Source organism: Salmo trutta, chromosome 35 (genome assembly GCF_901001165.1).
Source record: "Salmo trutta chromosome 35, fSalTru1.1, whole genome shotgun sequence".
Classification (NCBI taxonomy): Eukaryota; Metazoa; Chordata; class Actinopteri; order Salmoniformes; family Salmonidae; genus Salmo; species Salmo trutta.
This window is the reverse complement of record NC_042991.1, coordinates 29,218,987-29,246,026: the sequence shown is the minus strand read 5'-3', so window position 1 is coordinate 29,246,026 and position 27,040 is coordinate 29,218,987. Positions and strand designations below refer to the sequence as shown.

Here is a 27,040-nt window from a genome sequence, read left to right as displayed (position 1 = left end):
CCCTGATGTAGGCCCTGGTGTAGGCCCTAGTGTAGGCCCTAGTGTAGGCCCTGATGTAGGTCCTAATGTAGGCCCTAGTGTAGGCCCTGATGTAGGCCCTAGTGTAGTCCCTAGTGTGGTCCCTAGTGTAGGCCCTAGTGTAGGCCCTAGTGTAGGCCCTAGTGTGGTTCCTAGTGTGGTCCCTAGTGTAGGCCCTAGTGTGGTCCCTAGTGTGGACCCTAAGGTAGGCCCTTGTGTGGGCCCTGATGTAGGTCCTCGTGTGGGCCCTGATGTAGGCCCTAGTGTGGGCCCTGATGTAGGTCCTCGTGTGGGCCCTGATGTAGGCCCTAGTGTGGGCCCTGATGTAGGCCCTAGTGTGAGCCCTGGTGTGGGCCCTAATGTGGGCTCTAATGTACTCCCTAGTGTAGGCCCTGATGTGGGCCCTGATGTAGGCCCTGATGTGGGCTCTAATGTACTCCCTAATGTAGGCCAAAGGTGAAGGAAAACAAAGACACCAAATGAAAGCAGAACTTCTAAAGGCCTCACTCAGACATCCAGGCTTCCCCAGAGTGAAGTGATCCCCTTTTACAAATAGAGGTATTCCTATCATCTATACAGGTGATTGAGGGTTTGTCTCCACGTGTGTCTCTTTCCACACGGCGATGACAGCAGCAGCCCCAACCCAAGAGGAAGTGGTGTCTTTGGTCGGGGGCCGCCATGACGCTGCTTCCTGTCCCCATGACTGAGTTAGAGTTTCCAACGGGCCGTAGTTAAAAGAGCCAGAGGGCGTGCTGTGTAACTTCAGTCTGTTAGTCTGTCTGTCCGTGCGTTTGGTTTGTTCCTCTTTCACTGTGGATTAGTAACTCACGCCACGCTGTTATTTTGCCTGCAGCTTGCCTGAGGTGAAAGAACGCTGGTTGGATACTCTTCACAGGTAAGCACTACTATTTTGTTCGTTTTTATTGGACCTTAATTTAAACAGAGAGTCACCATTTAGACCAAGGTCTCTTTCGCAAGGGAGCCCTGCACATACAATTCATAGACAAAAAAATACATAAAAAATTAAATGACCAACTAAAATTAAGCACTATTAACTCTATACATACGGTAAATGTCACTTGATTGTGCCGTAAATGGCTAACCTGGTTACTGGGTTATACTATACAATTATTTGTAATAACCCTTTTATCTTATTTTTTGGGGTCTCTGCTTACATATTATAGAAAGATTGTGGGATCTATCAATGTATTTGTAGTAACTTGCAGTATCAATGGGACTGTACTGTCTATGTCATTCAATTACATACAGTATAAGATATAAAATGTATGCATGCTTGACTGTAAGTCTCTTTGGATAAAAGCATCTGCTAAATGGCATATATTATTATATTAATTAGTATTGGGCTATGTGTAGAATTAGTATTGGAAGATAGTATAAAGACATCTGTGATGGAGATAGGAACTGTATTTTAGTTAATATTACCATTCTTCATGATATCACAACTTATAGTAAGTATATAGTTAAACATTTTCTTTCATACAATTATTAGTGGTAATCATCCTTTTCACTCATAATCAAATTAAGATTTTATCATATTGACATATCCATATTCCCCCCATATCCATATGGCTCACCAGAATGACTAGGGATTTACTTGAGATCAATCAAATATTAATATTTGTATGTACGTCTTTTAATCTTTCCAGGAAAATAAAAGCAGCAACAGAGAGGGCAGGTTCTATCACACCCCTCCCAAGTGTTCTGATGAAGGTGCTGAGCAACAGTATCACAGTAAGTTTCTCACTAAGGGTCCCGTCCCAAATGGCACCCTATTCTCTATACAGTACACTACAAAAGTTTTGAACTATAGGGAACAGGGTGCCATTTGGGATGACGCTTTAGCTTACTCTCCAGTGTGCTAAATATACAGCAACAGCAATTAGAACAGCTGAAACAGAGAAGAGGTGTGTGATTTATTACCATAGCACATACTGTGTCGTGTGTAGACCTATTCCCTGATACCTTACTCAGATTCTCCTTACCAAAGGTGGTGATGGCAGATACTGTAGAAAAGATGGATCTGCTTTCGCTTGTCTGCAGTCGGTCATTGATATCGAGATACCGTTGTATTGCTCGGCTATTGATTTCAAGATATCATTGTGTTGCCAATTCATAATATTCACTCTTATTCAATCTATTGCTCTCATGTTGATGGGCTTTGATGGCTCTGAAGAGGAATATACTGTAACCTCTATAAAGGGCCATTATCAGTAAAGATATAACCTCTAGAAAGGGCCATTATCAGTAAAGATATAACCTCTAGAAAGGGCCATTATCAGTAAAGATATAACCTCTAGAAAGGGCCATTATCAGTAAGGACGGAGTATCGGACATTCTTAGAAAGGCACTCGATGCAGACACACATTGCAGCATGTCAAAACATGATCTATGGTCATTCAGACATTATTTATAGGCCTTTGTTTGACGCCATGTACATATAGAATTAGAATGAGCATACATTGACCTTTACCGAAATAGTATAATTGCTTCTGGAAGGAGTCGACTTTATCTTCAACAACGTTCTTCTGCATTATAGATAATTCTCTCTCTCTCTCTGTGTTTAAGGCTAAAACTCTAACAGGAAGTGACATGGACCCGTTTATCGAGTTTCCCCTTGATGTGAGTACCGTACAGTACAGACCCCGCTTCTGCTTCTCTCATCCATGTGTCAATTGTTCTGGAAACACCTTTGGTTTCCTTAGACCTCAGGGGGAATATATAAGGTTTATTTTTAGGTTTGATGGGGGAATTCGAACTACTGCAATCTGTTGCTCAGATAATAAGCACTTACATAACACAAGTGTATTCATTGTAACAGTTGATTGATAATGTACAGTGATGATGCTTTTTGGAGGGTTTGTGTTTCGTTCAAATGGAGATCCTTGTGTTGAACTTGTACATATTGGTGTGAAAGTGGTGGGTGTTTTTGAGGGGGGTTTCTGGGGGGGGGGGGGGGGGGGGGGTACATTCTGAGGGGTAAATTGTTTGTGATGGAGGAGTTTAAGGAGGGAGTATGGGCGGGTAACACTCTTACCACCCTACACCCTCACATGGAAACAAGCGTGCAGACACAGGAGGAGTGGTTTAGGGGCATAGAGCAGAGACTCCTCCCCTCCCTCCCCTGCCACACGTTCCTCACACATTCTCATGACAACATCTCCTGTTTTGTGTTTCTAGGGCGGCACAAAGATCCCCACCCTGCCCAGGGAGTTGTGTAACGCAAATGCAACGCAGCCCATTGGTGAGTTTGAACATCGCTGAAAAACAACGTCATGGTATCAGTTAGCACTACTGTATACTGTGCCCAATACTGCACACTACATCTATACCTACTCAAGTTCTCTAATTACTTGGCTTCTTTCATAACAGAAAAGGGCGGCAACAGTAAGAGAAGCATCAGCATCTTGAGGAAATTGAAGAGGAGTTCCACCCTCAACAGCATGCCCTCCTGTCCAGTCCCAGACTCCAAGAGCCAACTGTTTGGACAGCCTCTCTCCAAGATCTGCCCAGAGGATGGGATGCTTCCCAAGCCCATCACAGTACGTCACTCTACCACAACCATCTTGGTTCTGTAACATCTTGGTTCTGTGCTGTCTTTGTATGTCAGATTGTCATCATTTGGACAAGGTGTGTGGCTGTGGGCATTGAGTGAGAAAGATTTTATTGATTGTGCGATATAACATAACACTTTCAATTCATGAACTGAACTGCCATAATGAACTGCCATAATGAGTTGTAGTGAGAGCTGTTGATTTGACCCGCACCTCATTCTACCAAGCGTCACCTAGGGTAGCTTCACCTAGGGTAGCGTCTGCTAGTCTGCTAGGGTAGCGTCACCTAGGGTAGCGTCACCTAGGGTAGCGTCACCTAGGGTAGCGTCACCTAGGGTAGCGTCACCTAGGGTAGCTTCACCTAGGGTAGCGTCACCTAGGGTAGCGTCACCTAGGGTAGCGTCACCTAGGGTAGCGTCTGCTAGGGTAGCGTCACCTAGGGTAGCGTCACCTAGGGTAGCGTCTGCTAGGGTAGCGTCACCTAGGGTAGCGTCTGCTAGGGTAGCGTCTGCTAGGGTAGCGTCACCTAGGGTAGCGTCCTCTAAAGTAAATAAACCCTTTTAACTAAACACCTTGGTAGAAGGAGGTGCATGTCAATTCAATAGTTAGGAATCATTATGGCAGTTCAGTTTCTGAAATGATTTATTGATTAGGGCACTTGATTAATTAGGTCATTAAATTGTCACTAATAAGTGCAGTTAACAAAGCATTTGATAATGGTTGCTAAGAACCTGCCTGTCTGCAACCCAACCATAGATTTGATCTACATGTGATGTTCCAGCTGATAAACACGCACAACACACCAAACTCCTGTCTCACTCTGACCCTGCCCTCCCCCTCACAGAACACACACACACACACACACACACACACACACACACACACACACACACACACACACACACACACACACACACACACACACACACACACAGCAGGTTGTTTGATTTGCTCATGCCTTTTCTCAGCCTGGTCTGACCTCTGCTTGTTCTTCTTTCTCCCCACCAGGAGATATTGGTGCTTCTGTGGAAGAAAGGCCCCTCCACAGTTGGGGTGTTCAGGACGACATGCAACAATAAGACCCTGAAGGCCATCAGGGAGCAGCTCAACAGTGGGACGGCGGTGGAGATGGATGCCCTGCCCGTGGTTCTCCTGGTGGGTCTACTCAAGGTAAAGAGTCATCCATCTGTTCACTCCTCTGTCCCATCTGTCTGTCCATCCGTCCATTGGACACTCTCGCTACTTATCAGCAGTCTTCCATTGTGTTCTAACCTCCAACGCCTTCCCTCCTAATTACAGAGTTTTCTGAACGAGCTCCCGGGACGCCTGCTAGTGTCGGAGCTGTTTGAGACCTGGATGAAGGCCCTGGAGAGTGAGGATGTCCACCAGAGAGGCTTGCAGCTCAAGAGGTAAGCTACCAAACACTAATGAGCTGATGCTAGGCTAAAAGTAGCATTAGCTAGCCAGTACTAGGACCAACTGTTAATGCTATGCTAAATGTGGCATTAGTGCTAGCTACTATAGCTACTAGCTACTATACCACCTGTCCAGTCACCCCCATTGGTGACCTATAAAACTGTAAGCTATGCAACTGTAAGACTAACGTAGGCGTTTGGTTGAATACAAAAATCCCTGAACTTTTCCATTGCTGTTGTAGGTGTGGCAAAGCATATATTCAGGGGACTTTTGAATGGAGTTTTTCAGAGATTCAGATAAAGAGGAAGTAGTGTCTCTCCCCTCAATGTGTATATTTCAGACCAGGCACTTCTCTTTTTTCATTGAATTCCCCTCTCAAAAAGAGAAGCTTAAAATAATAATAAAAAAAAGAGCGGCAAACTGATCTACATTTTCTTCCTGTTCTTTCTCTCCTCCCTTCTCTCTTCCCTCCTCCTCTCAGGGTGGTTGACAAGCTACCAGGGCCTAACATCCTGCTGCTGCGGAACATTCTGTGCATGCTGCACCACATTACGAAGAGCAGGCTTGCCAACAAGATGGACGCCAAGAATTTGGCGGTGTGCATCGCTCCCACTCTGCTGCGGAAGGATGACATGTCCTTAGACGTGCAGACCGTGGACAAGGTGAGAATACGGTTCTGACTGGACTCTTTGAAGCTGCCAATGTGGTTTTCATGCACTGAAAACCAAAGTGTGTGTGTGTTTTGTGTGTCTGTGTATAGGCCTGTGGTTTCGCAAGAACTTTACCCTACAGTAGTCAGCACTGAAACAGGACTGAGTTGTTCAGTGAAAGGAGATGCCAACCCTCTTTCTAAGTAATGTTGACCTTTTATGTTCTTTGTGATGTTTCCTTTAGGTGGTAGAGCTGACAAGGTTCCTGATAAAGCATTGCAGTGAGATCTTTGGAGAAGACATCCTGAGCCTTTTGGGAGATCCCGATGAAGATAGCTCAGGTAAGCGAACTGGGCTGCTTTAGGCGCCACTCTTTGCAGTGCTACACATTGAATCACAGAAAATGAGAACATTCTGTGAACACAGATTTCTGGGAACACATTTCAAAGTAGAACAATGGGAATAGGAATCATACACTGCAACTGATCAATGTTCTGCCTCTTTCTCCTCAGAATCTGTGTCGTCACAGCGGCACGACTCTGCGTATGACAGCACCGACCCGGACTCTGAGGGGGACAGCATGGGGTCCATGCAGGGAGAGGGGGAAAGTGGCAGCTCGTCCCCATCTCTCCTCTCTGCGTGCAGGATGGAACGTGGTACTGTCCCCTCCTGCCCTACCAACGCCATCTTCCACACCTTCACCAACAAGACGCCCTTTGACCGCCGCTGCTCAGAGCCAATCATCTTCCCCTCTGCTGGGAAAAGGAACCTGGCCCGTAGCCATGACGACTTCTCCGTAGAGGGCCGGGACTTTGAGGAGCAGCCACTAAAAAAGCAGATCTCTAATGACTCCTTCCTGCTCCCGGGGCATGGTGCCGCTACCAGGCCTGCTGCCACACTGTCCCTTCCCAAACTCGGCAGCAGCCATCCGTCAGGCTCGTCATCCTGCTCCCTGGAGAGCACCACCTCCAACGCATCGGAGGGCTCTGTGTTTACCAGCTCGCCGCTGGCCTCCCCGGGCTGCCCACGCAGGGCCCAGTCCACACATCCGAGGGCGGACACGATGGAATTGGCCAAGCGACGCACCCAGTCCATGAAGGTGAACAGCAAAGCCCCGATGACGACCAAGAGCCTGGGAACCTTCGCCCGAATCAGTCTGAAGAAAGGCCACATCCAGAAGGAGAAACCTTTCCCCTGTGGATCCCTCCAGGAGGACTCCCAGAGTGAAGCCGAGGCCCCTCTCAGGCAGAAGCATCCCCTGTCTGCCATGGAGGCCTTCCAGCAGCTGGATAGCAGACTGCCCTCGCAGCCCCCCTCGTACGAGCAGGCAGTCCAGAGTGTGGCTCAGCTCACCCTGTCACATTACGGCTCCATGACTGTCAAGGCCGCAGCTGCCACTCTCAGCAGGAATTCCCGCCCAGCCTCTATGAACGCAAACTTCATGTACTCCTGTACCGTCAATCAATACACAGACTGCTTCTCTCAGGGGACAGACAGTGATGATGTCACCGCAGTCCAACAACATTCCGGCGGATTCCGGCAGCGAGCGATGTCTGAGTCTGTGTCGAGAGCACACCATGAGACTGTGTCACGGAGGTGCAGCCAGCCCGTGTTCGAGGAGTATTCTTACGCCAAGGAGTCCTACGTTTAATTACCTTTTTCTGACATATCTCACTTTTCACTTTGAATGTACACAAACTGTAATGTACAACTGCTAGGTTGAACTTGCTGAGTAGTACTGTTTAGAGTACAGAATGAAAGATATTTCACCTGAAAAGCTATTTATGAAGGTAGATACTCCTCTAGTGTACCTACAGCAAAGCTATGTAAATAATCTGAATCTGAATCTGCAGGTATTTTGGATATATCTCCTTCAGTTTTACTTTTGTTAATATACTGATATGTACTGTACATAAATGTGTGACTTTGTGAAAATGTGTGTATTTTTGTGTCTTGACTCTACAACATATGTCCTTCCACTACAATAAAGCACCTTTATGTTACATTGTGACTTTGTTCTCCAGTTATTAGTCTGTACACTTTTTGGGGGATTTTTTGGGGGGAAGGGGGGCCCTCAAGTCCTGTGACTTTGCAGCTTTGGCTAGAATCGATTGGCCATTGCAACCCCAAGCAAGCAGTTCCACTCAAAAACAACCTTGTGCTCATGCAAGTACAAGAGATGAGCTCCCATACATACATAAGCCATACTGCTTTCTCAGTTCATCCCATGGGCTCCACTAACATTAACACAGCCATTTTAGAAGGATTGTAGGCTTGTAGATGTTTGCGTTATCTTACTGTTTGTGTTGTCTTACCATTGTCACACTAAGAACACACAAACCAATCTGGAACCAGGCTAGGTTAGATGGACTTCCTCTCACCATTCAACAACGCCATTAGCAAATGCATTAATGAGGAACTAATATGGGCCATGCAGGGTCGGGGCTGTGAGTATTAGACCAGTTAGGCCCGGCTTGCCGGGCTGTGAGTATTAGGCCAGTTATGCAACACAATCTAACAGCTTTCATTAAGAGAACAGCATGTTCTGGCTGGTGGCTCGCAGAAGAGGAAACCAGACGCTGATCACGTGGACGGATTTGGTTTTTCTCTGAATTGCTTGTTGTCGTGGCTGCCTTGATGAGCCAATCAGATGCCATGGCTTCCCTTTCCTCTCTCAACTTTTTAGTTTGAGGTTTCCTTTCTTAGCGTTGGTCTCTAATTCATTAATGGTGTTCAGTTCTAGTAGGCTTTCATTTTCCTGCAGGACAAACACCATTAATGGACTAAAGTATTCATTTAACTGTGATTATTAAGGCCTTACCTACTCATGACTATTCTCACCAAGAAGGATTCATTTCCTAGACTTCCTAGAATCTTTCCTAGATGAATTTACTTGGAGCATGATTAATTTCCTAAAATCCAAGATGCCTGTTAGGCCAGTAGCCGTGATGAGAAAAGAAAGTAACCGACCAAGGGCAACGTGACCGTCCATAAAAATCTGTTGATGTGCCCTTGAGCATTGCACTTAACACATTGCTCCAGGGTCATGCGTATTAATACACACTTGCACATGTGTGAAAGAGGACAAATATAAGCACCCACCATATTATTATTATTATTTTGGGAAATGTCATTACAATACTTAAGCAATGGGAAAGAGAGACGTGAAGAGAGCTGCATTAACACACAAAGCATGCTGTTTGTTTTCTGAACACATTCTGGGGACTGTGTGAAGAGAATATGACACTATAGCCAAAAGGCTATGTGATGTTTTTCAGGTCCTCTAGACCAGGGCTGCCCAACCCTCTTCCTGGAGATCTACCGTCCTTTTTAGTCCAACCCTAATTCAACACACCTGATTTTACTAATTAGCTGCTCAACAAGACCTTAACTAGCTGAATCAGATATGCTCAATTAGGGTTGGACTGAAAACCTACAGGACAGTAGATCTGAGGCTGCCCTGCTCTAACCGCTAGCCTAACTGCCGCTATACTTCTGCATTTGACAGTTGAGGTACTAGCATCATGCAGGCGTGACACAGCCTGACTTCAGAAAAATGTTCTTATGTCCTGTAGTGACCACAAGCTCGTCCTCCCCAATTAAGGTGCTACCAACCACCTGTGATTACAGTACATGTATTTTTTTTTACAGCACATGAAGATCCAATGTTTTATGTTGAACCTAACCATTATGAGCCTTACTGACCATAGATAACAATAGAATAAAGCATGATGGGGACTGAGGCTGAGATTAAGACTACAGAGAAAGGGATCAGCCAGGTTACTGTAACTGCACACATTACCTCTATACCTCCAACTACAAAAGGTAAAAACATTTAGAAAAAGAGCTAATGTGAAAAGATCTAATTTTATTGGTCAAAATACCAATTAGTGGAAAAAAAATCAAAATTGGGCTGCCTGTGTAAACGCAGCCATTGAGCCTTGTAAAGTAAAGGGCTGGACTGAGTGATTGACAGAATTAATGGATGTTTCTACGTCAGTATAAGAACATGGTGTCTACAGAAATGACTAATGAGCAAAGGCACACCACAATACCAGGCTGTGCCCTTTTACAACCCTTAATGACCGGTGACAGCACTAAACAATGTACACCCAGAGAGAGAACAGGGTGAAGGGAGGGTGAGGGAGGAGGTCGACAAACATCAATACAGCATCACATACTTTTAATGAATGGGAGACCCTATCCCTCCAGCTATTCAAAGGAGGACGTAAAGGGATGGTTTGAAAATAGCCCTTCTGAGATTTTTTATTAAAGTGTCCATGGGCTATATTGGGCTATATTGGCCTCTTGTCAGAATTGGGCTGCCTGTGTAAACGCGGCCTAAGTCATGTTTCATGCTTTCCAGTCGAAGCAGTTTGCACATATATTATGATGTTTTTGTTCGTTTTGGTGTTCGGCAGGTTTTCTTTCTCACTAATCATGTAAATGTTGACCCCCACAACTGATGTAGCCTAATTAATTTGCTTAGTGTTGTAACACTTTCTGTTACGTTTTTAGCTAATAACACACAAAACAAGCAATTATGTTCGCTTTGCCATAGCGTATAAATTAAACACAGAAGGGATAGTGCGACAAAGCTGGCCGACGTTTCTCACATTAAAAAGGTTTACAATATGACTGGAACAGCATTTACTCAAAAATATTAGTTTTATTTTCCATAAATAGTATAAATACATAGACTTAAAAAACAAGGATAAAAGTCACATTGAGAGGAGGTGTAAAAGATACAGACACTCATGTCATCCATCCTTGCCTGAACTGAAAACCATGTGCTTCTCCCACACATAATTAGCAGGCCAAATCGGTGGGAGGGCTATCGATTATCAATGAACCAATAACTGTTCAAACATACATGAACAACAATTACACAATAAAGAATAGACTGAATGGGATGAAATGGTTGGAAATATATAAACTATGGTTTGAATATGAATAATGGTATATAGGCAGGTACCTGGTACACTACATCATATAAATACACATTCACAAATACAATTAAATATGGAGAAAATGTCTGTGTGTGAGTGGTGAGGATCAGAGAACCTAATTTAAAAGATAGAGTGTAACCACAAATATCGCATCATTACTGTTTGTACAAACTTGCATAGTTGCAGCCAATCACTGGCATAGAACAAAGGCATAGAAATGCAATGTTTACTTTTACCACAGTGGTTTCACCTCTGTCACTACATAGATCTAGCCTGTGTCTACTTCCTGTGGCATATATTCCTTTCTTTCACTTTTGGGGTTATTTAGGCTGCGTTTACACAGGCAGCCCAATTCAGATATTTTTTCCAATAATTGGTCTTTTGACCAATCAGATCGTCTCTGAAAATTGGTCAAAAGACCAATTAGTGGAAAAGAATATCAGAATTGGTCTGCCTGTGTAAACGCAGATTAGGTTTGTCTCATGCTTTCCATTTTGAAACAGCTATCTTGAAAGGATTGACACAAATGTAAGATGAGAAGTAGGTACAGGGAGTGAAGGTTTAATAACTGATGGACACAAAACAGAACAGGAACAGTGTCTGGACAGGAACACATAACAACAATTAATGCTGACACAGGGAACACCACCGAGGAACAGACAGAGGAACAGACAGATATACAGGGGCAATTAGCCATGTGAAGAGCGCTGCTGCGTGTAATGATGGTGACAAGTGCATGTAAAGATGGGTAGGGAGGGGGAGCGGGAGCAGGCGTGACATAGCTCATATATTATGAACTTTCTTGACGTTTTTGTTTGTTTTGGTGTTCGGCAGGTATTTTTTGGGGCAAGTCGAAGTGCGATAGCCGAAGTCTATGCCCCTTTTTCTGTGATTGGTCAACAGTACTACTAGTAGGAGTGGGAACTATGGACGGATTCTTCAATGAAATGTTTGTCATTCAATGAGAGACGACTAATACTGTACCAAACATCTTAGATGTAAAATTGCGCAACTAAGACCTCTGCAAAACATCTAAATGAATTACATATTTATCAGATTCATTCAGACTATTTTGAGGTGTTATGGCTATGTTGTTGCTACGGTGGCTGAAGAGGGAACTACAACAGAAATATTGGGGGGGGTTTTCTCATTTTTCAAGCAAAGGTCTTTACGGAGTATGCGAGCACAGACGTTCCTTTGCCTAGCCGAGTTCTGCTAGGAGCAAGCCAAACCTGCATGCGGACACCTTTAGAGAACTGATAATGCTGTTTGTGGTTGACATGCACATTTTGTTACAGTTTCATATAGTTTTGTTTAGCCTTTTTTTAAACGCCATATAAGCAGAGCAAAATAAGAACATTTCAAATGTGGTTCCATTCCACTCATGCATGACTAGTGTTCTCTCTGTTTAGTATGAGACCACCACTGCTTCCTGATCACAGTGAGAATGTTTAGAATGCTAAACAAAGTGTCAATTCAGGATACAGTATACCACTTATGTACATACAGTGCCATCAGAAAGTATGCACAACCGTTTAATTTTTCCACATTTTGTTATATAGTGGGATTCAAATAGATTTAAACTTCTTCAGGATCTGTGGGTCCCCTGCAGGATGGTTGGGCTAACGTAGGCTAATGCGATTAGCATGAGGTTGTAAGTAACAATGATTTCCCAGGACGTAGACATATCTGATATTGGCAGAAACATTTAATTCTTGTTAATCTAACTGCACTGTCCAATTTACAGTCACTAGTGAAATACCATGCTATTGTTTGAGGAGTGCAGTTTTGAACACGAAGTTATTAATAAACAAATTAGGCACATCTGAGGAGTCTTCATACAACATTTTGAACAGAAATGCAATGGTTCATTGGAAGTCTAAAACTTTGCACATATACTTCTGCCATCTAGTGGTCAAAATCTAAATTGCTTGGGCTGGAGTACATTACGGCCTTTCTCTTGCATTTCAAAGATGGTACACAAAAAACGTTTGGTTTTTTTCTTCGTATTGTCTTTTACCAGATCTAATGTGTTCTCCTAAATTCCTTTCACATTTTCACAAACTACAAAGTGTTTCCTTTCAAATAGTACCAAGAAAATGCATATCCTTGCTTCAGGGCCTGAGCTATAGGCAGTTAGATTTGGGTATGTTAATTTGGGGGCGTGAAATTTAAAAAAAGGGTCCGATCCTTAAAATCTTAAGTCATTTTTGTCAACAATATACACAATTCTCTAAAGTTTAAGAAGTTAAATTCCCTAAGTCAATACATGTTAGAATCACCTGTCACGTTGTATAATGATAGGAGACAGGTGCAGTAATACCAAAGTTTTTGTTATTTCTCTACCCAAAATAGTGTACGCCATGAACCTGACGAGTCATGAACATGACGTGGCTGAAGCCATGGCTGAAGCCGAATACAACAAGTGTAGACCTTACTGTAAAATGCTTATTTACAAGCCCTTAACCAACAGTGCAGTTCAAGAAGAGTTAAGAAAATATGGGTCCCTCTGCTCTCTTGCCGCCTTACTAGCAGACTCTGTTGCCCCGGCTGCAGGAGGGCACAGAGGAACTCCTCCGGGAAGTGATGGAGGTGTCTTGCTTTCCCTGCTCCAGAGGGATGTGGCCTGCGCCAACAGACGGGCCATAGCGCAGGTGGTTACCTCCCGGAACTATCCGTGGCTGACCCATTCCCGTCTGCCAGCTGCTCTCCAGAGCACATTTGCCACTCTCCCCATTACCCCAGGGCTGACGTTTGCCACTCTCCCCATTACCCCAGGGCTGACGTTTGACGCTGGGGTTGATGACATTCTGGAGCAGACCGATAAGGTTTGTAGGGGACCCTGAGGCGGATCATGCTGCCTCCTCAGGTCCCGGGTCCAAGGCAGACGGACCGTCACCACCCACCTGCACCCGAACTACGGTGGGGTCCCTCTCCTGCCCCATCACCTTGTGCTGAGGGACGACAGCGGGGAGGGCACAGCGTGCGGTGGAGCAACAACCTGTCAACCGTCACTGCCATAGGGATGTGCCGGGGCGCCAGAGGAGAGGCGGGCCCCGGCAGGACCCCTGACACACCCTTCCTCAGCCTCAGCCGCTTCTCCTGTTCTCAAAGGGCAAAGTGGGAGGAGGGTGTGGAGTCCCCCTGGGTGTTGTCCACAATGCTCGAGGGGTACTGACTCCAAATCCGGTGCCGGCCCCCGTCCTTCAGGGGCCTTCGTGTCACCACTCCTTTCTCTTAGGTGGGGTGGAGATGCTGAGGATGTGCCGCCGGGAGCTGGTCAGCACAGACGCCTCCCAGATCGGCTGGGGGGGTGGGACCTAGGGCAGGTCGGTCAGTGGCTGTTGGCTACCCCCTTGGAGCGGCCAGCACATCAATACATGAGAGCTCCGAGCTGTACTGCTGGTCCTGCGGTCTTTCCATCTGAAGGGAAGACATGTCCTGGTGAGAATGGACAACACCGCAGTGGTGGCTTACATCAACCATCAGTGTGGACTGAGGTCCCACCGCCTCTATCTTATGGCACGGGAGCTCCTTCTCTGGGCTCAGGGACGTCTAGCGTCTCTATGCGCAGCGCACTTACCTGGCATCCTGAATGTGGCAGCAGATATGCTCTCGAAAGAGGGCCCGCCGCCTTGAGACTGGAGCCTACATCCCCAGGTGGTGCAGCACCTGTGGGACAAGTTCAGGAGGGCGCAGGTAGACCTGTTTGCCTCCCTGGACAATGCACACTGCCCCCTGTGGTACTCCATGTCGGAGCCACCAGGGCCTCTGGCCTTGGATGCTCTGGCTCATTGGCCAGGGCTGGAGCTTTACGCATTTCCCCTTATCAGCCTTCTCCTGTCCCTGTTGTCTGGGACACCTTGGCAACTGCCCCTGAGACCCGACCTGCTGTCTCAGGCCGGGGGAACTCTGTGGCATCCGAGACCGCACCGCCTCAGTCTGTGGGCTTGGTCCCTGAAAGGCACCAATGGTCCATGTTAGGACTACAGGAGGTCGTAATGAAAATCTGCTTCCGCAAGCTCAAGCTCCCCACACCCACCTATGGAGACCTCATTACCACCTGGTGTCGGCTACTATGAGCGGGGTGACCACCTGCCTTCGCTTCCGAGTTCAACGGCGACCTCCGCAAGCTAGCCATCAACATGGTACCCTTCCCCAGTCTGCACTTCATGCCCAACAACGTCAAGACTGCTGCCTGTAACACCACACCCCCTAGACTCAAGATGTCCGCCACCTTCATAGGCAACAATACAGCCATCCAAGAGCTGTTTAAGTGTCTCTGAGCAGTTCACTGCCATGTTCCGTCGCAAGGCCTTCCTACTGGTACACCGGGGAGGGCATGGATGAGATGGAGTTCACCGAGGCAGAGAGCAATTTGAACGACCTGGTTTTGGAGTACCAGGATGCCATCGCTGAGGGTGAGGTATATGAGGAGGAAGAGGAAGAGTCTGAAATCCAGAGCCAAAATTTTACTTTCTTAAACCATCAAATAATGGGCTGTTCCAAAACCAACAAAACCGTAACAAAGAGCAGATACATCCCATTACATTTACACAACTACGGTACCACTTGAATAACATTTATAAAATAAAAATTGTTGCAACCACTTTATAATGAGCTTTTTCTCCTAAATGCATTTTATTAGGCAATATTTGAATTAAAGTAAAGATTTCGTTTTTACATACTGCACAGTGCATAGGATTCTATTTATTATTGAACTGTACATAAGGGTCCATAAGAGTGGAGTGGAAGACCATCATATTAAAATGAAATTACTTGAGCTGAATATATGTCAGTTCCTGCATAAAATGTAAATGCCTTTCTTTGCTAGCCCCCCCAACCAAAAAAAAAACTACTAGCAGGCAACCGAGGAAGTGATGTAACAGTTACACTTCCTGGAAATCGTTGCTATGACAAACATCAACAACTCGACACTTCTTCACTTTCATTTAGCTACCCGTTTTAATGTTTTTATCAAATAATACGGTTTGTTTTCATTAGAATAATTTTGCTAGTTAGAGATTAGTTTAATTGCTAACAGTAAGTCGAAGAATGACATCCCTTTTACAGCCTCAAAAGGAGGCTCCAAACGGGACTTACACATTCGCCAGTCGCCCAAGACCTGTTCAAAACCGCACCAAATACAGAGAGCCCGCCGCGGAGCAGTACGTTTGATAGACATAACGACATATGCTGTCAGTAACTGACAGTTTAGCCAAAAGCTCACTTCAGCAGCATAAACAACTAGACTTTTTGCATAATGAAATGGGTAGCTAGCATATAGCCAGCATAGGAGAGTTGGGGTCAGTTCCATTTCGATTCCTGTCAGTTGTTGTACTGTATGTGTTGCAAGGTCAGACAGCTGAAATGGTGCTAGCAAGTGTTCAGGTTTTCAATAAGTAGGCTATCCAGTCTTGATTGATTAAAAAACAGGTGCAATACCTGGTGCATTAATGTAACTGCATTAGTGCACGGCTGTGGATATGTGGATAAGTGTATGCTAATTCTTTTTTTATCAAGATTGTACATAGAAAAAAACATGTGAGCACCTGTTTCCTTGTCATGCAGAAGTGATGGACAGAGCAATTATGGAAACATCATGTACGACAGACGTGTTGTCAGGGGAAACACGTATGCCCAGCACATCCTACCAGTGGTGAGTTTCCAGCTCACCAAGTCAGATATTGAAGGTGATAACCACATTGGTAAAATGTTTCCATTACATCTTGTATCATTATGTATTGGCCAGGCAGCTCAGCCTGACCCTATTGAGGTCCAGAGACAGCAGGAGACCAGAAGGAGATCGGTCGCTCGGAAGCGTGCCATGGAGCAGTTCAGGCCCAGGACTCCAGAGGCTTTGGAGGGAAGGAAGCACATAGATGTACAGACAGGTAAAACCTAAATCTATGGTTAAAACAGAACAACATCTCAGCTGCCTACTGTCATTGTTGATTGATTAGACAACACAGAGGTTGGATTATTTCAGAACTTTATCTTGAGGAGCTGAATGATCGCATAGAGGACACCAGCGTCGAGTGCCAGACCGATGCCTTCCTGGACAAACCGGCCACCCCCCTCTTCATTCCTGCCAAGTCCGGTAAAGATGTGGCCACACAGATAGAAGAGGGAGAGGTATTACGTCTTTTTATTTTTCCTCTTCTTGATTGTTGTGCAATGAAAACAATTTAACATTTGTGAAGGAGCTTCCTTCAAATGGATTGGCAACAGGTTGAAAACACGTTAGGCATATATTTGTATTTATTATGGATCCCCATACTCTTCCTGGGGTCCAAACAAGATTAAGGCGATTACATCAGAAAAAATATAAACAAAATATTACGTCATTCAACACATTATTACACCACTACTTTACCACTACATATCTACAATACAAAATGTATAATATAACAATGTGTGTGCCTGTGTGGGTGTGTCTCTTCACAGTCCGCATTGTTCTATAAGGTGTAGTTTCATCTGTTGAAACAGTATATTTGAAAATGTATTCAACAGACTTTTAACCCACTTTAACCCCTCCTGCCCATGTCCCCTGCCTGGCCCTGCAGCTGTTTGACTTTGACATGGAGGTGCGCCCGGTGCTGGAGGTACTGGTGGGGAAGACTGTGGAGCAGGCCCTGCTGGAGGTCATGGAGGAGGAGGAGCTGGCCAGCCTGCGGGCACAGCAGCGGGCCTTCGAGGAGCTCCGCAACGCCGAGCTGGTGGAGGTGCAGCGGCTGGAGGAGCAAGAGAGACGCCACCGTGAGGAGAAGGTACAGGAACAGGACCACCAGACAGGGCTGCTGCCACACGGATACATGTCACCAATTCTCAGGCCAAAGATAAATGAAGGGATAGATTAGCTTTAAAAAGTTAATGTCCATTACTCTCAATAGTGCAACAGAGGTGGTTTGTTAGGGTGCTGAGTGGTGGACTGCTTGCCTGAGACCTGAAAACATTCGCTTCCTGAGTGAATGCCTAGGCTTTTACTAGGGAAGCCAGTGCCAATTAATCAGCCTGCAGGGATTGACATTAAGGTCTGAAAGGCAATCGCCCATTGGGCAAGTCAGCAGTATTTTGGTGTTCCCCAAAATTATGATAACTTGCCAGAACATTTAAAGTAGCAATTTTTACCAACACATGGGAGGAACCAGAAAGGGCAGACTATTGGAATTCTTTGCATTTTGGTTGTTATCAGTCAAGTAAAATAAAACACCTGACAAATGGAGCAACCTCAGAGCATGCTTAACTTGAGCGACTGCTCAGGGCACTTTCCCCAGGCAATAAGGCAACCCTTAATGTCAATCCCTGACCTGGGTTCAATACCTGCTCACGCACCATAGCACGAGGTTCCAGACAGACTCTTTGGAGGGAAACAGAACCATGACTTTCATTATCTCTCTTCTCTGGACAGGAGCGTCGAATCACCCAGCAGCGAGAGGTGCTGAAGAAGGAGATGGAGACTGCGGACAAGATTGCGGCGCGAGCGTTTGCCCAGCACTACCTGGCCGACCTGCTCCCCTCGGTCTACACCACGCTGAGGGAACACGGCTACTTCTACGACCCTGTGGAGAGAGGTCAGTCTTCCCCCAGGGCCCTGCGGAGTGTCCCTTGACCCTTTCCTCCAACAACTTCCTTTAGACAGTTACATAAGAGGTCGTGCTATATGAGACGTTCAATGCACAAGAGAGGACTGCCAAGACTGGTATTAGTTTGGTATTTTATTAGAATTCCCATTAGCTGTTGCGATGGTAGCAGCTGGTCTTACTGGGGTCCACGTGAAGATCCATAGAAGAATCTCACTGCATACTCCTCGCATCCTTGCTCCTTGCCTCCTGGAGGTGGTCAGAGGGGAGGGACATCTGGCTTTCTCATCCAATGGGTTTTGAGGAGGCGAGGAGAGAGGACGCAAGGAGTATGCAATTGAGATTCTCCCTATGTATAGTTCGAGTACCAACATATAAAGTATTTGGTTCTAAAGATACATGCATATTTACAGTGTTTAACATTCAATGTGGGTTTTTTTTTCGCGTGTGTGCTCTGGTTTTCTCTAATGTCCAGATATTGAGACTGGCTTCCTCCCGTGGCTGATGGCTCATGTCAGTAACACTTTGGAGAAGAGATACGTGGCAAGAGCAGTGCTGGACAGTAAGTGGATGAATGCACTTCTGAGATTTTTCAAATATCAATACTTTAAATCTTAGTATCTGTGCAGTTATCACATTCCAATAGGCCTACCACAGAAGTGCATTTACTGTAAGGCCCTCTTGAGATTTAACTGGTCATAAACATTGTTTTGGCTCCATCTAGTGGCTATTGTTTAATACTACAGAGGCTATTGTAATTTAGAGAACCACCCCCTGGCATTTACAGTGCTGCAGTTCTGAACTCAAATATCCTACAAAGACCATTGATGCAACAGCAACCCATAAAATGCCATTTCAAAGACACGTGTTATGCCTATGTTATATCTGTGTTATGTCCACAAGGGGTACTAGAACCATGAGGGTTAAACCCACCAGGGTTCTTCGACACAGACCAAAGAGTTATAGCATACCCTCTCCGTATTTGTTTCAGTGCTTATCCATGATGTCACCCAGAAGAGGCTGGAGCTGTTCCAGCAGATGCAGCCCCAAGACCACTCCACCCAATGAGGGCCTGTACCACTATGGGGGGACATGCAGGTAACATCAGCCAATTCAAAAGAACCAGCATTTGTTGACGGTATAAACGAATTAATAAACCCACTGCCTGTATGCTTCTTAAGGCTAGTTATTTGATATTGGAGCCAGAACCATTGATGCTGTGAGTGTGTTAGTTTGAATGAAAGAGACCTCTCCATTCTGTCAGGCCTGAATCCAAAACGGTTATTCGGCTGTCCCCATAGGAGAACCCTTTTGGATTCCGTATAGAACCCTCTGTCGAAAGGGTTCTATCTGGAACCAAAAGGATTCTTCAAAGGGTTCTCCTATGGGGACAGCCGAAGAACGCTTTAAGCGTGTAGCTTGAAATCCATGCCTGCATAACTCAAGTTTTCATACAAATCTTTCATCCGTGTTACACACAAAAGTCAGACTTAAAAGGCGCACTTAAGTCTGACTTTTGTCACACCTTAAGTGCGTCAGACTTAACATGCATGAACGATTTGTGTGAAAACTTGAGTTATACAGGCATGGATTTCAAGCAACACGCTTAAATGGTTCTTCGGCTGTCCCCATAGGAGAACTCTTTGAAGAAACCTTTCTGATTGCAGGTAGAATCCTTTTGGTTCCAGATAGAACCCTTTCAAGTTATGATTCAGTCCTTAGAGCGATGTACTACATGTTCCTAATGCTGGCCTACACCACTTAACAGCTCCTCCCTCGAGTTACAATCAAAACCAGGATGGTAGAGTGACTGATAAAGCAGGTTGATGTTAATGTTTTTAACCACACATCTGTAAGAATAGAAGAGGCTTAGAGCACTGTTTTTACACCTGACGACTCATTGCTATTGCATATACAGTAAATAACCCATACTATTATAGCCGGTCTGGTCCCAGATCTGATTGTGTTGTCTAAAGCCACAATGTTTAAAAATAAAAATATTTGCATCAGCATGTTGTTGTTAATCCAACGGTCCTGGCTAAATGCAAAAATCCATCAAGATTACGTATTGGGCATTCCTCTCCATTCAGACAGAATCCAATCACATTATTGGTTGATATTCTGAACGAACACCAATTTGATTATTTTAAAGTGTTTAATCTAACCCAGACAGCACCTTTAATCACATGTACTGTACGTAATGTAATCCATTACAAAGTTAATCTCTGTTGCTGCTACTGTGTCCAAAAAGTTAACACAAACCATATTGTTTTGTTTCTTTGCTCTGTTTTCTTTACAAGGAATGCATTTCAAATGAAAAGTTGAGGAGCTGAATGGCGAAAGGAAAATCTCTACATATCTGTGCAACACAGTACATTAAATGGTTATTGAAAAAATGATTTACTGTACTTATAGTCATGATTTGAAAATATCAAACAACTGTCTACAATAAAGACTATAGATTTAACTCTTAGCATTTTCCACATCCATTAGTCTCTGGTTTCATGGACAGTGCTTTTATAGCCTATTAGTTTCCTGTCCTTACCCTTAGTGTTGTAGACAGAGTTTACTGACTTTGATGTGATGTGTTTTAGGCTTGTGTTTCAGTAGCCCATAATCTGCAATTGGTGGCTTGAGTTATTTTCCCCACTGGTGTAGTCATTTTCCCAAAATTCTGTTTGTGTTTCTTGAAATTATACTGGTGTTCATTCACTAAATTCCGGTTTACAAAAAGTCACATCCCTCAACAACAATCTTATAGTATTTGTGCTAGTGCCTTTACTTGAAAGTAATATTCTAAAACAAAAATATTGGTTACTTAAATGGTTACCAAACAAAACATTAGCTCTTGCGCTCATACCATTATGCAAAACATATTTTTTGTTTGTTTAGAAACCAATAAGACAAATGCTGGAAAGTACAGTACATCTGTGTTTCAGGACACATGTACAGTATCCTTGTTTATAAATAGATTGTAAACAATTTCCTCTTTACAAGTGGCTGTTTCGGTCCAGTTCAGCGTTTATCTATGCTATATACCGTTCTATTTTAATCTTACTCGACTATTGGTCCGTTTCCATTTATGAAACCTCCCCAACCCGTTCACAGCGTTTCCTAGGTCGAGTTTTACAGGGCGTTTGCTTCTGACGCGCGCTATTACTCAACTATACAAATAGAAACACAAGAATGGTAATCAAACAAATATACACGTGCATCTAATATATTGCTTTTGTTTGTTTATGACGCCATAGTTATTTTGTTAGAATGATTGTGTGGTATTTAATTACCACTTCCCATAATAGCCTATAGACTTAACCTACAGTAGGCATATTTTATATAGCAACAGCAATTCGTAAAATTCTCCGATTATGGGGTGTCTTTCTAAAGGACTTTTTTAATGTAATTCATTTTGCTCTTTTTTGTTGTTGTAGATGTACACAGGGGTGAAAATCTGATATCAACTTTGGGGGGGACAATTACATGAAATGTTCTCAAGAGCAATTCCTGAGGGGGACACCAAAAGTAGTGCTGTAACACATAGCCTACATTGTAATATGGTAAATGTATATTGAGGAACCAAAGAAATAAGGTGTTTGCCGTACTCCTAACTACCGGTACCCAAAACTACACAACTACTCACAACAGCAATACCATTGCCTTTAACAAATCTTAGTTCAGTCACCAGTTTAAGTTGAGAGTGGGGGGTATCCATGGCATTTTCCAATTATGTTCCTATTTTACAAGTCAAAAAAATTTAGAAACTTTCATAATGTTGCCAAACAAAGACTCAACAAACTTACCTGAGACTCTGTCTCTGCCAGTCTGTCCCTGCATATCTGTCCCCAACTCTGCTGTCTGTGTGCCATCTGTTGCCTGCTCTGCCTAATGACATCATTGTGAAACATTTCCATTAGAATTTCATTTCTTTCTTATGAACATTTTATCAACTAGTCTTTGAGATATTAGGCTACTAGGGTTCTTACTTTGCGTTTTTGGTGTACTGAAAAATACTCTGATGTCCGTCTTTTATTTTTCTGCCATTTTTCTACCTGGCTGGCTGGCTGGCTACATGCACACACACAGTGTGTAGGTTATTTACAGTAGGAGATGGGCTTCTATCATCTTATCTTTTATCATTCTATTTGGGCTTCGATCTAAAAGGTACCTAGCAAATGTGAAACGGATTAAAATGATGAGCTGACAGCTGTATGAGTTCACCATTTACACAACATATGCTGCAACCTTTTGTAATTTTAATAGTTTGTTTCATATTGGCTGGCTTCCAACAATAGCTGAATTTGCAAAGCAAGCGAGCACCAATTCCGTTTCAGTGGTGTTTGCTATAATCTTTGCTACCCGGGTTAAATAAAATAAATAAAAGTTCCCTTGCGACAATTTAGCTTTTGCAACGAGACCATTAAATATATTTAAGACAATGGTAGAAGAAGAGTGTAGTTCTGTTTAGTTTGGACTTCAGTTTATCGCTAACCTTATCACAGGGACTTTGAAGCACTAACTTACATCATCTGCATGCTGATCTCGGAATAAATTGACGATAGCAAAGATTCCATCTTTGACGAGGCCACATAAATGGAATAGGTACTAGCTAGTGACCTTACGTCAGTTACGTTCATTGAGTGCCTTTCAGACAGTAGACACGACCCCACCATTGTGAGGAAAAGGGTGGGGGGGTCGCAATCTTTTGAAACTTAAAAACGCGCTATTAAGTGTCTATAATCAGCACAATTGCTTTCATTGCGTATTATTAATATTATGTAAATTACATAGTTATGTTTCAGTGATATATTGGGGGGGACAAATCATATTTTTCCCAGGATGGGGGGGTCGTGTCCCCCCCGTCCCCCCCGGGATTTCCGCCCCTGGATGTACAACATAACGCCAAAACCCTAAACCCAATGAATCATGTTAAGTTAAAGCTACTATGATAATAAACGTATGGCTCACATAATGCTCTCATCTGAATACTCTTATGATGTGGCCTCTTGGTTATCTCAAGGTCTTCCCTTCTTTACAATGACACAACTATTCCATCTGGTCTGTTTTATCCTCAAGGTCATGGAGTGAAGCCATAGCATTGGTGAAATAAATATGCTGTCTTTTATAATAGCCAAATATAACAGGCTATATCCATAACTGTATAATTGTTTGTTAGATCTAGTTAACAATGAGCAGCATGTACTATTAAGAAAAGTGACTTTGACTGTAGCCAAAATCATATTCTGCCTGGCTGATATAGCGAGACTCAGATTATAAATGCAGGCCTACTGAGTGTTTTCAACGGTGATAAATGACATACTGTAGGTGCCCCATAAAGGGTTGTCAGGGTACCAGAAACAATGTGCCAATAAAGAGTTATTGACCACAGAATTGGGTGCCACATTGAATCACTGATCCTTCAATGGTCAACATTTTGCGTTGATAATTTAAAGCTTTGCCATGTATTTTCACCCCAAATTAATTGTAATTACTTATCACAAATTAGGTTACTACTTTAAAAGAATGTGTCCCCATAATAAACATACACTTTTAATCCTACAGTAGATCAGTTGGAGGGTTTTGCCCATATTTAGCATTTTTCTACAAGCTTGCTTGAGTTCAACAGTTTTCAGTATAAACTACGTGTCATGAATGGGTGTCGCTGTTGTACGAATGACGGTCGCTCTTGCCTGGCACCGGTGACAAACAGGAACTCATGCAAGCAGGCTGCAACAGTCGGAGCGCTGAAGTAGCGGAGGGTCAGCCATATTGCCGCGCTGTTACTTCTGCAGAGGAGTGTCCGAGGCTGCCCTGCGGCAGAACCATCTTAAATCACACCTGCTCTGGTAAGCCATTGTACCTTTTAATGAATAGTGTATCGAATATTTATGTGAACGTGAGACTGTTGAACAGAATAGGGATGCTCACTACTTTGTTTCCGCACTTGTTGCACCACTTCTGCCGCCGCTTCCCACAAAGGGGGGAAATATAACAACAGGTGTCAGGGATTATTGTAGTGGCTTGTGGCTTGGTGAAATGCTAGACATGGAAGGTTATGTAGCTTGCAAGTGTAAAAATGTATCCATGATGCAACGGCTATTTTTATTCGAATGTTTGCTCCAAAATGCACAATTAAAGCCTATTCGAGTCGGTCAAATAATTATATTGGATAATAATATTATGACATTTGACAACAAAGAAGATTCACTGATTAGCCTATGCTAGGTAACTACAGATTTAGGTTGGTGACGTTAGGTGGACTCAACTTGTTTCCTTTGTAGGTCTGTCTACTTCTACACACGTCGTGTAACCTAATAGGTTGTGTTACTTTTGAAATAGCCTAAACAGTGTTGGCCAAATGTGTATTTTCTTCAGAAGTTAATGAAGCTCGTGGTTATTTTGTGATCCCAACTGAGGTCGCGCCCTGTTAAAGGAGATAGACAAGTTGTTACATTGTACCAGACGGCAGACCCTAAGCGCAACAGTATATTTCACGTCCCTGTGATGGATAGGCTACTTTGTATTGGCTTCACATCACCCAGTAGTAGCCAAGATGAATTGATTCTGAAGGAATATGTATCTGCAGTACACCGTGTATCATATACTGTAGGCTTCATTGAACGTCCCCTCATAATTTTACCCGAGCAAGGATCACACCTAGATACCACAGTAGTGGTGCTGAAGTAAGATATTTACCTATAAGGGTGGAGACTCCTAATTTATTTCGGTGTTAAAGCTCGACTCTCCTTTTTGTGGCTGTTATGGGTGAGGCTCGTCTAATCTGAATTTCCATAGACTATTTATAAAAAATGATTCATACGGCTGTACGAGGGCTGCGTCAACCAATCTCTATTTGGCACCAGTGTTTAAAGAAGGAAGGGTAGTCCCGTCTGACTGGTTATCACCGGAGTGGCTGAAACGCGTTTATCCTCTTTCTCTCTCTCTGACAGGAAGGCACTGACTGGGGAGAAGTCACCTAGTAGGCTATCCGAAGTATTTGGAAATCAACTTTACAGCTCCGCGCACGGACCCAGGAAAAGGACACAAAATGCCTAAAGCTGTAAGTATTGCAGTGATTTTATATATTTCAAAGATGTTAATATCGTCCGAGTTCTACTGAGTTGTCTAAACATATGCTTGGTAACTAAAGAGGATATGTTGGCAGTCCTGAGTCGAGATCCAAGTAGCCCAGGCAGGCAAGAGACACGATGTCTGCTCACGATAAGAGGTACTATAAGCTATTTGTGCTGTAATGACTATCTTACACCAAATATATATTATTTTTCTATGGTTTAATTTGTAGTTTCACTTGTAGATGAAAATACAAACATCCTCACTTATATCAATACATTCTCTTGAAGATGAGAATATGTGCCGCCTCACATGAAGTCTAGTCATCTTCATTAGTCTTACTCCCAGAACCTTTTTATTTGACTTAATGTAATATCCTAGCTGAGGCCTACCTGGGTTTACAGCTGGTCATTTTTTTGGTGACGTTTGTCTTTGACAGCACTTCCAAAAAAACTATGGACTTTCATTAGCCCCCCCCCCAGTCTCTCATCTGAGACGCTAGAAGACTAGGAGTCATAAAGTGTTAAGAGCATCACTGGAAAGTGACATCATTGTGGTGCTGGCTGCATGACACAGTAGCACTCTCTGGTACTCCACATTTAGACATACAACTTGAAAACCTGCCCTTTTTGGTAATATAATGGCAGACCGTTTCTTTTCTCTCCACGATATCAATGATGAGGCATAAGCATTGATTTACTGCCACTGACTGGCTTCTCTCTATATACCGTGAGTTAAGAAAGACATTAAATATTGCCAAGGTTTTTTTTGATGATCTTGCTCCTATTCATAGCATTGGTTGGTCAACATTTTTTGTTAGGCTGTGGCTGCTACGCTCGCTACTGACTAGAAGGGCTTTCTAAAACATAAACTGAGTTTCACTGACATGATGAGCAGCCCATATTGAGATTCAGTATCGTGAGTTGTGATGCAAGACTATCAACCATTTAAGTCAAAATCCTATTTACTGTGAAAAACACATCAAACCTGGTAGAATGTATCTATCATATAGAGAAATAAAACTAGAGTAGAGTTCATTGGTTTAAAAGAGAAAGTAATCTGACAAGAGAAAGTTGAGATTTGAGCAGCTGAGATTGAGATCCTGGTTTGGTGTTCTCTCTCTCAACTTACACTTGTCAGAATGAGACATTGTCCGCAGGTTGACCTTTAATAGGATACATCTTGTCCTGGAGGCAGAGCCGAGTGATTTCCGCTAGATGGGCCAGCTGCAAAGTCAAAATTGGCTATATATCGTAAGAATTCACAAAAACAAAAATTTGATTAAATTTGTCTTAAATTAAGGTTAGGAATAAAGTAAACAGTGCGGTAAAGATTAGGGTTAGGTTTCAAATTGTATTACTTTGTGGCTATGCCAGCTATTGACTGTCCTGCAGAGCTGCCTCCAGTACATGAGTCATCCCAATAAATGCCAACCTGCACATTGTCATCAAGTGAATCATGTTCCCTCCTTGGCTCTCCCTGAATCCTGTTTCACGGCCCCTTGAACATCCATTTGACAGTAACACACGCACACACACACACACACACACACACGCACACGCACACACACAAATACAAATGTGGGTGTTTCCTTCTCATGTCTGAAACCCATTGTTAATAATTTGTTCTCGTGTATAATTGATAACTCAATAATATGACGATGCCTGCTGTTACGCCCTCTGAGCATGTCACCCCGAATAGTCATCATGTTGGCACTTATCACATCATTATATATTTAGACATCATTATATAGTCTTTAGTTGTTAACAAAAGTTAATACACTA

The 27,040-nt window shown here is 43.7% G+C and overlaps 3 protein-coding genes across 3 annotated transcripts in view; all 3 read left to right on the top strand.

Moving 5' to 3' along the window:
• Window positions 1-744: 744 nt before the first annotated feature.
• On the top strand, window positions 745-7,661 carry tagapb (T cell activation RhoGTPase activating protein b). Its single transcript, XM_029734126.1, has 10 exons — window positions 745-913; window positions 1,686-1,770; window positions 2,605-2,658; window positions 3,217-3,280; window positions 3,409-3,578; window positions 4,599-4,760; window positions 4,890-4,999; window positions 5,488-5,668; window positions 5,901-5,997; window positions 6,169-7,661. The coding sequence occupies exons 2-10, from the start codon at window positions 1,744-1,746 to the stop codon at window positions 7,305-7,307; spliced, it is 2,004 nt and encodes a 667-aa protein (XP_029589986.1). The 5' UTR covers window positions 745-913; window positions 1,686-1,743; the 3' UTR covers window positions 7,308-7,661.
• Window positions 7,662-15,517: 7,856 nt separating this feature from the next.
• On the top strand, window positions 15,518-20,655 carry rsph3 (radial spoke head 3). The gene is made up of 9 exons (XM_029734125.1): window positions 15,518-15,773; window positions 16,177-16,264; window positions 16,358-16,499; window positions 16,595-16,740; window positions 17,172-17,375; window positions 18,017-18,179; window positions 18,664-18,750; window positions 19,180-19,286; window positions 20,489-20,655. Exons 1-8 carry the CDS (start codon window positions 15,661-15,663, stop codon window positions 19,254-19,256), a joined length of 1,020 nt encoding a protein of 339 aa, XP_029589985.1. The 5' UTR covers window positions 15,518-15,660; the 3' UTR covers window positions 19,257-19,286; window positions 20,489-20,655.
• A 3,228-nt stretch (window positions 20,656-23,883) lies between these two features.
• The window catches only part of LOC115175009 (ezrin-like), a 50,214-nt gene continuing 47,057 nt past the window's right edge, over window positions 23,884-27,040 (top strand). Inside the window, exons 1-2 of the mRNA XM_029734121.1 lie at window positions 23,884-24,031; window positions 25,136-25,245. Of these exons, the coding sequence (XP_029589981.1) occupies window positions 25,234-25,245 (12 nt within the window). The 5' untranslated portion in view covers window positions 23,884-24,031; window positions 25,136-25,233. The remainder of the gene's footprint in view (window positions 24,032-25,135; window positions 25,246-27,040) is intronic.

Coding starts and splice junctions, on each gene's coding strand:
- tagapb (XM_029734126.1), top strand. CDS start 1,744: ATGAAGGTGCTGAGCAACAGTATCACA. Junction 5,000..5,487: donor AGAGGCTTGCAGCTCAAGAG/GTAAGCTACCAA, acceptor TCCTCCTCTCAG/GGTGGTTGACAAGCTACCAG. Junction 5,998..6,168: donor TCCCGATGAAGATAGCTCAG/GTAAGCGAACTG, acceptor CTTTCTCCTCAG/AATCTGTGTCGTCACAGCGG.
- rsph3 (XM_029734125.1), top strand. CDS start 15,661: ATGACATCCCTTTTACAGCCTCAAAAGGAGGCTCCAAACGGGACTTAC. Junction 15,774..16,176: donor AGAGAGCCCGCCGCGGAGCA/GTACGTTTGATA, acceptor CTTGTCATGCAG/AAGTGATGGACAGAGCAATT. Junction 18,180..18,663: donor CTACGACCCTGTGGAGAGAG/GTCAGTCTTCCC, acceptor TCTAATGTCCAG/ATATTGAGACTGGCTTCCTC.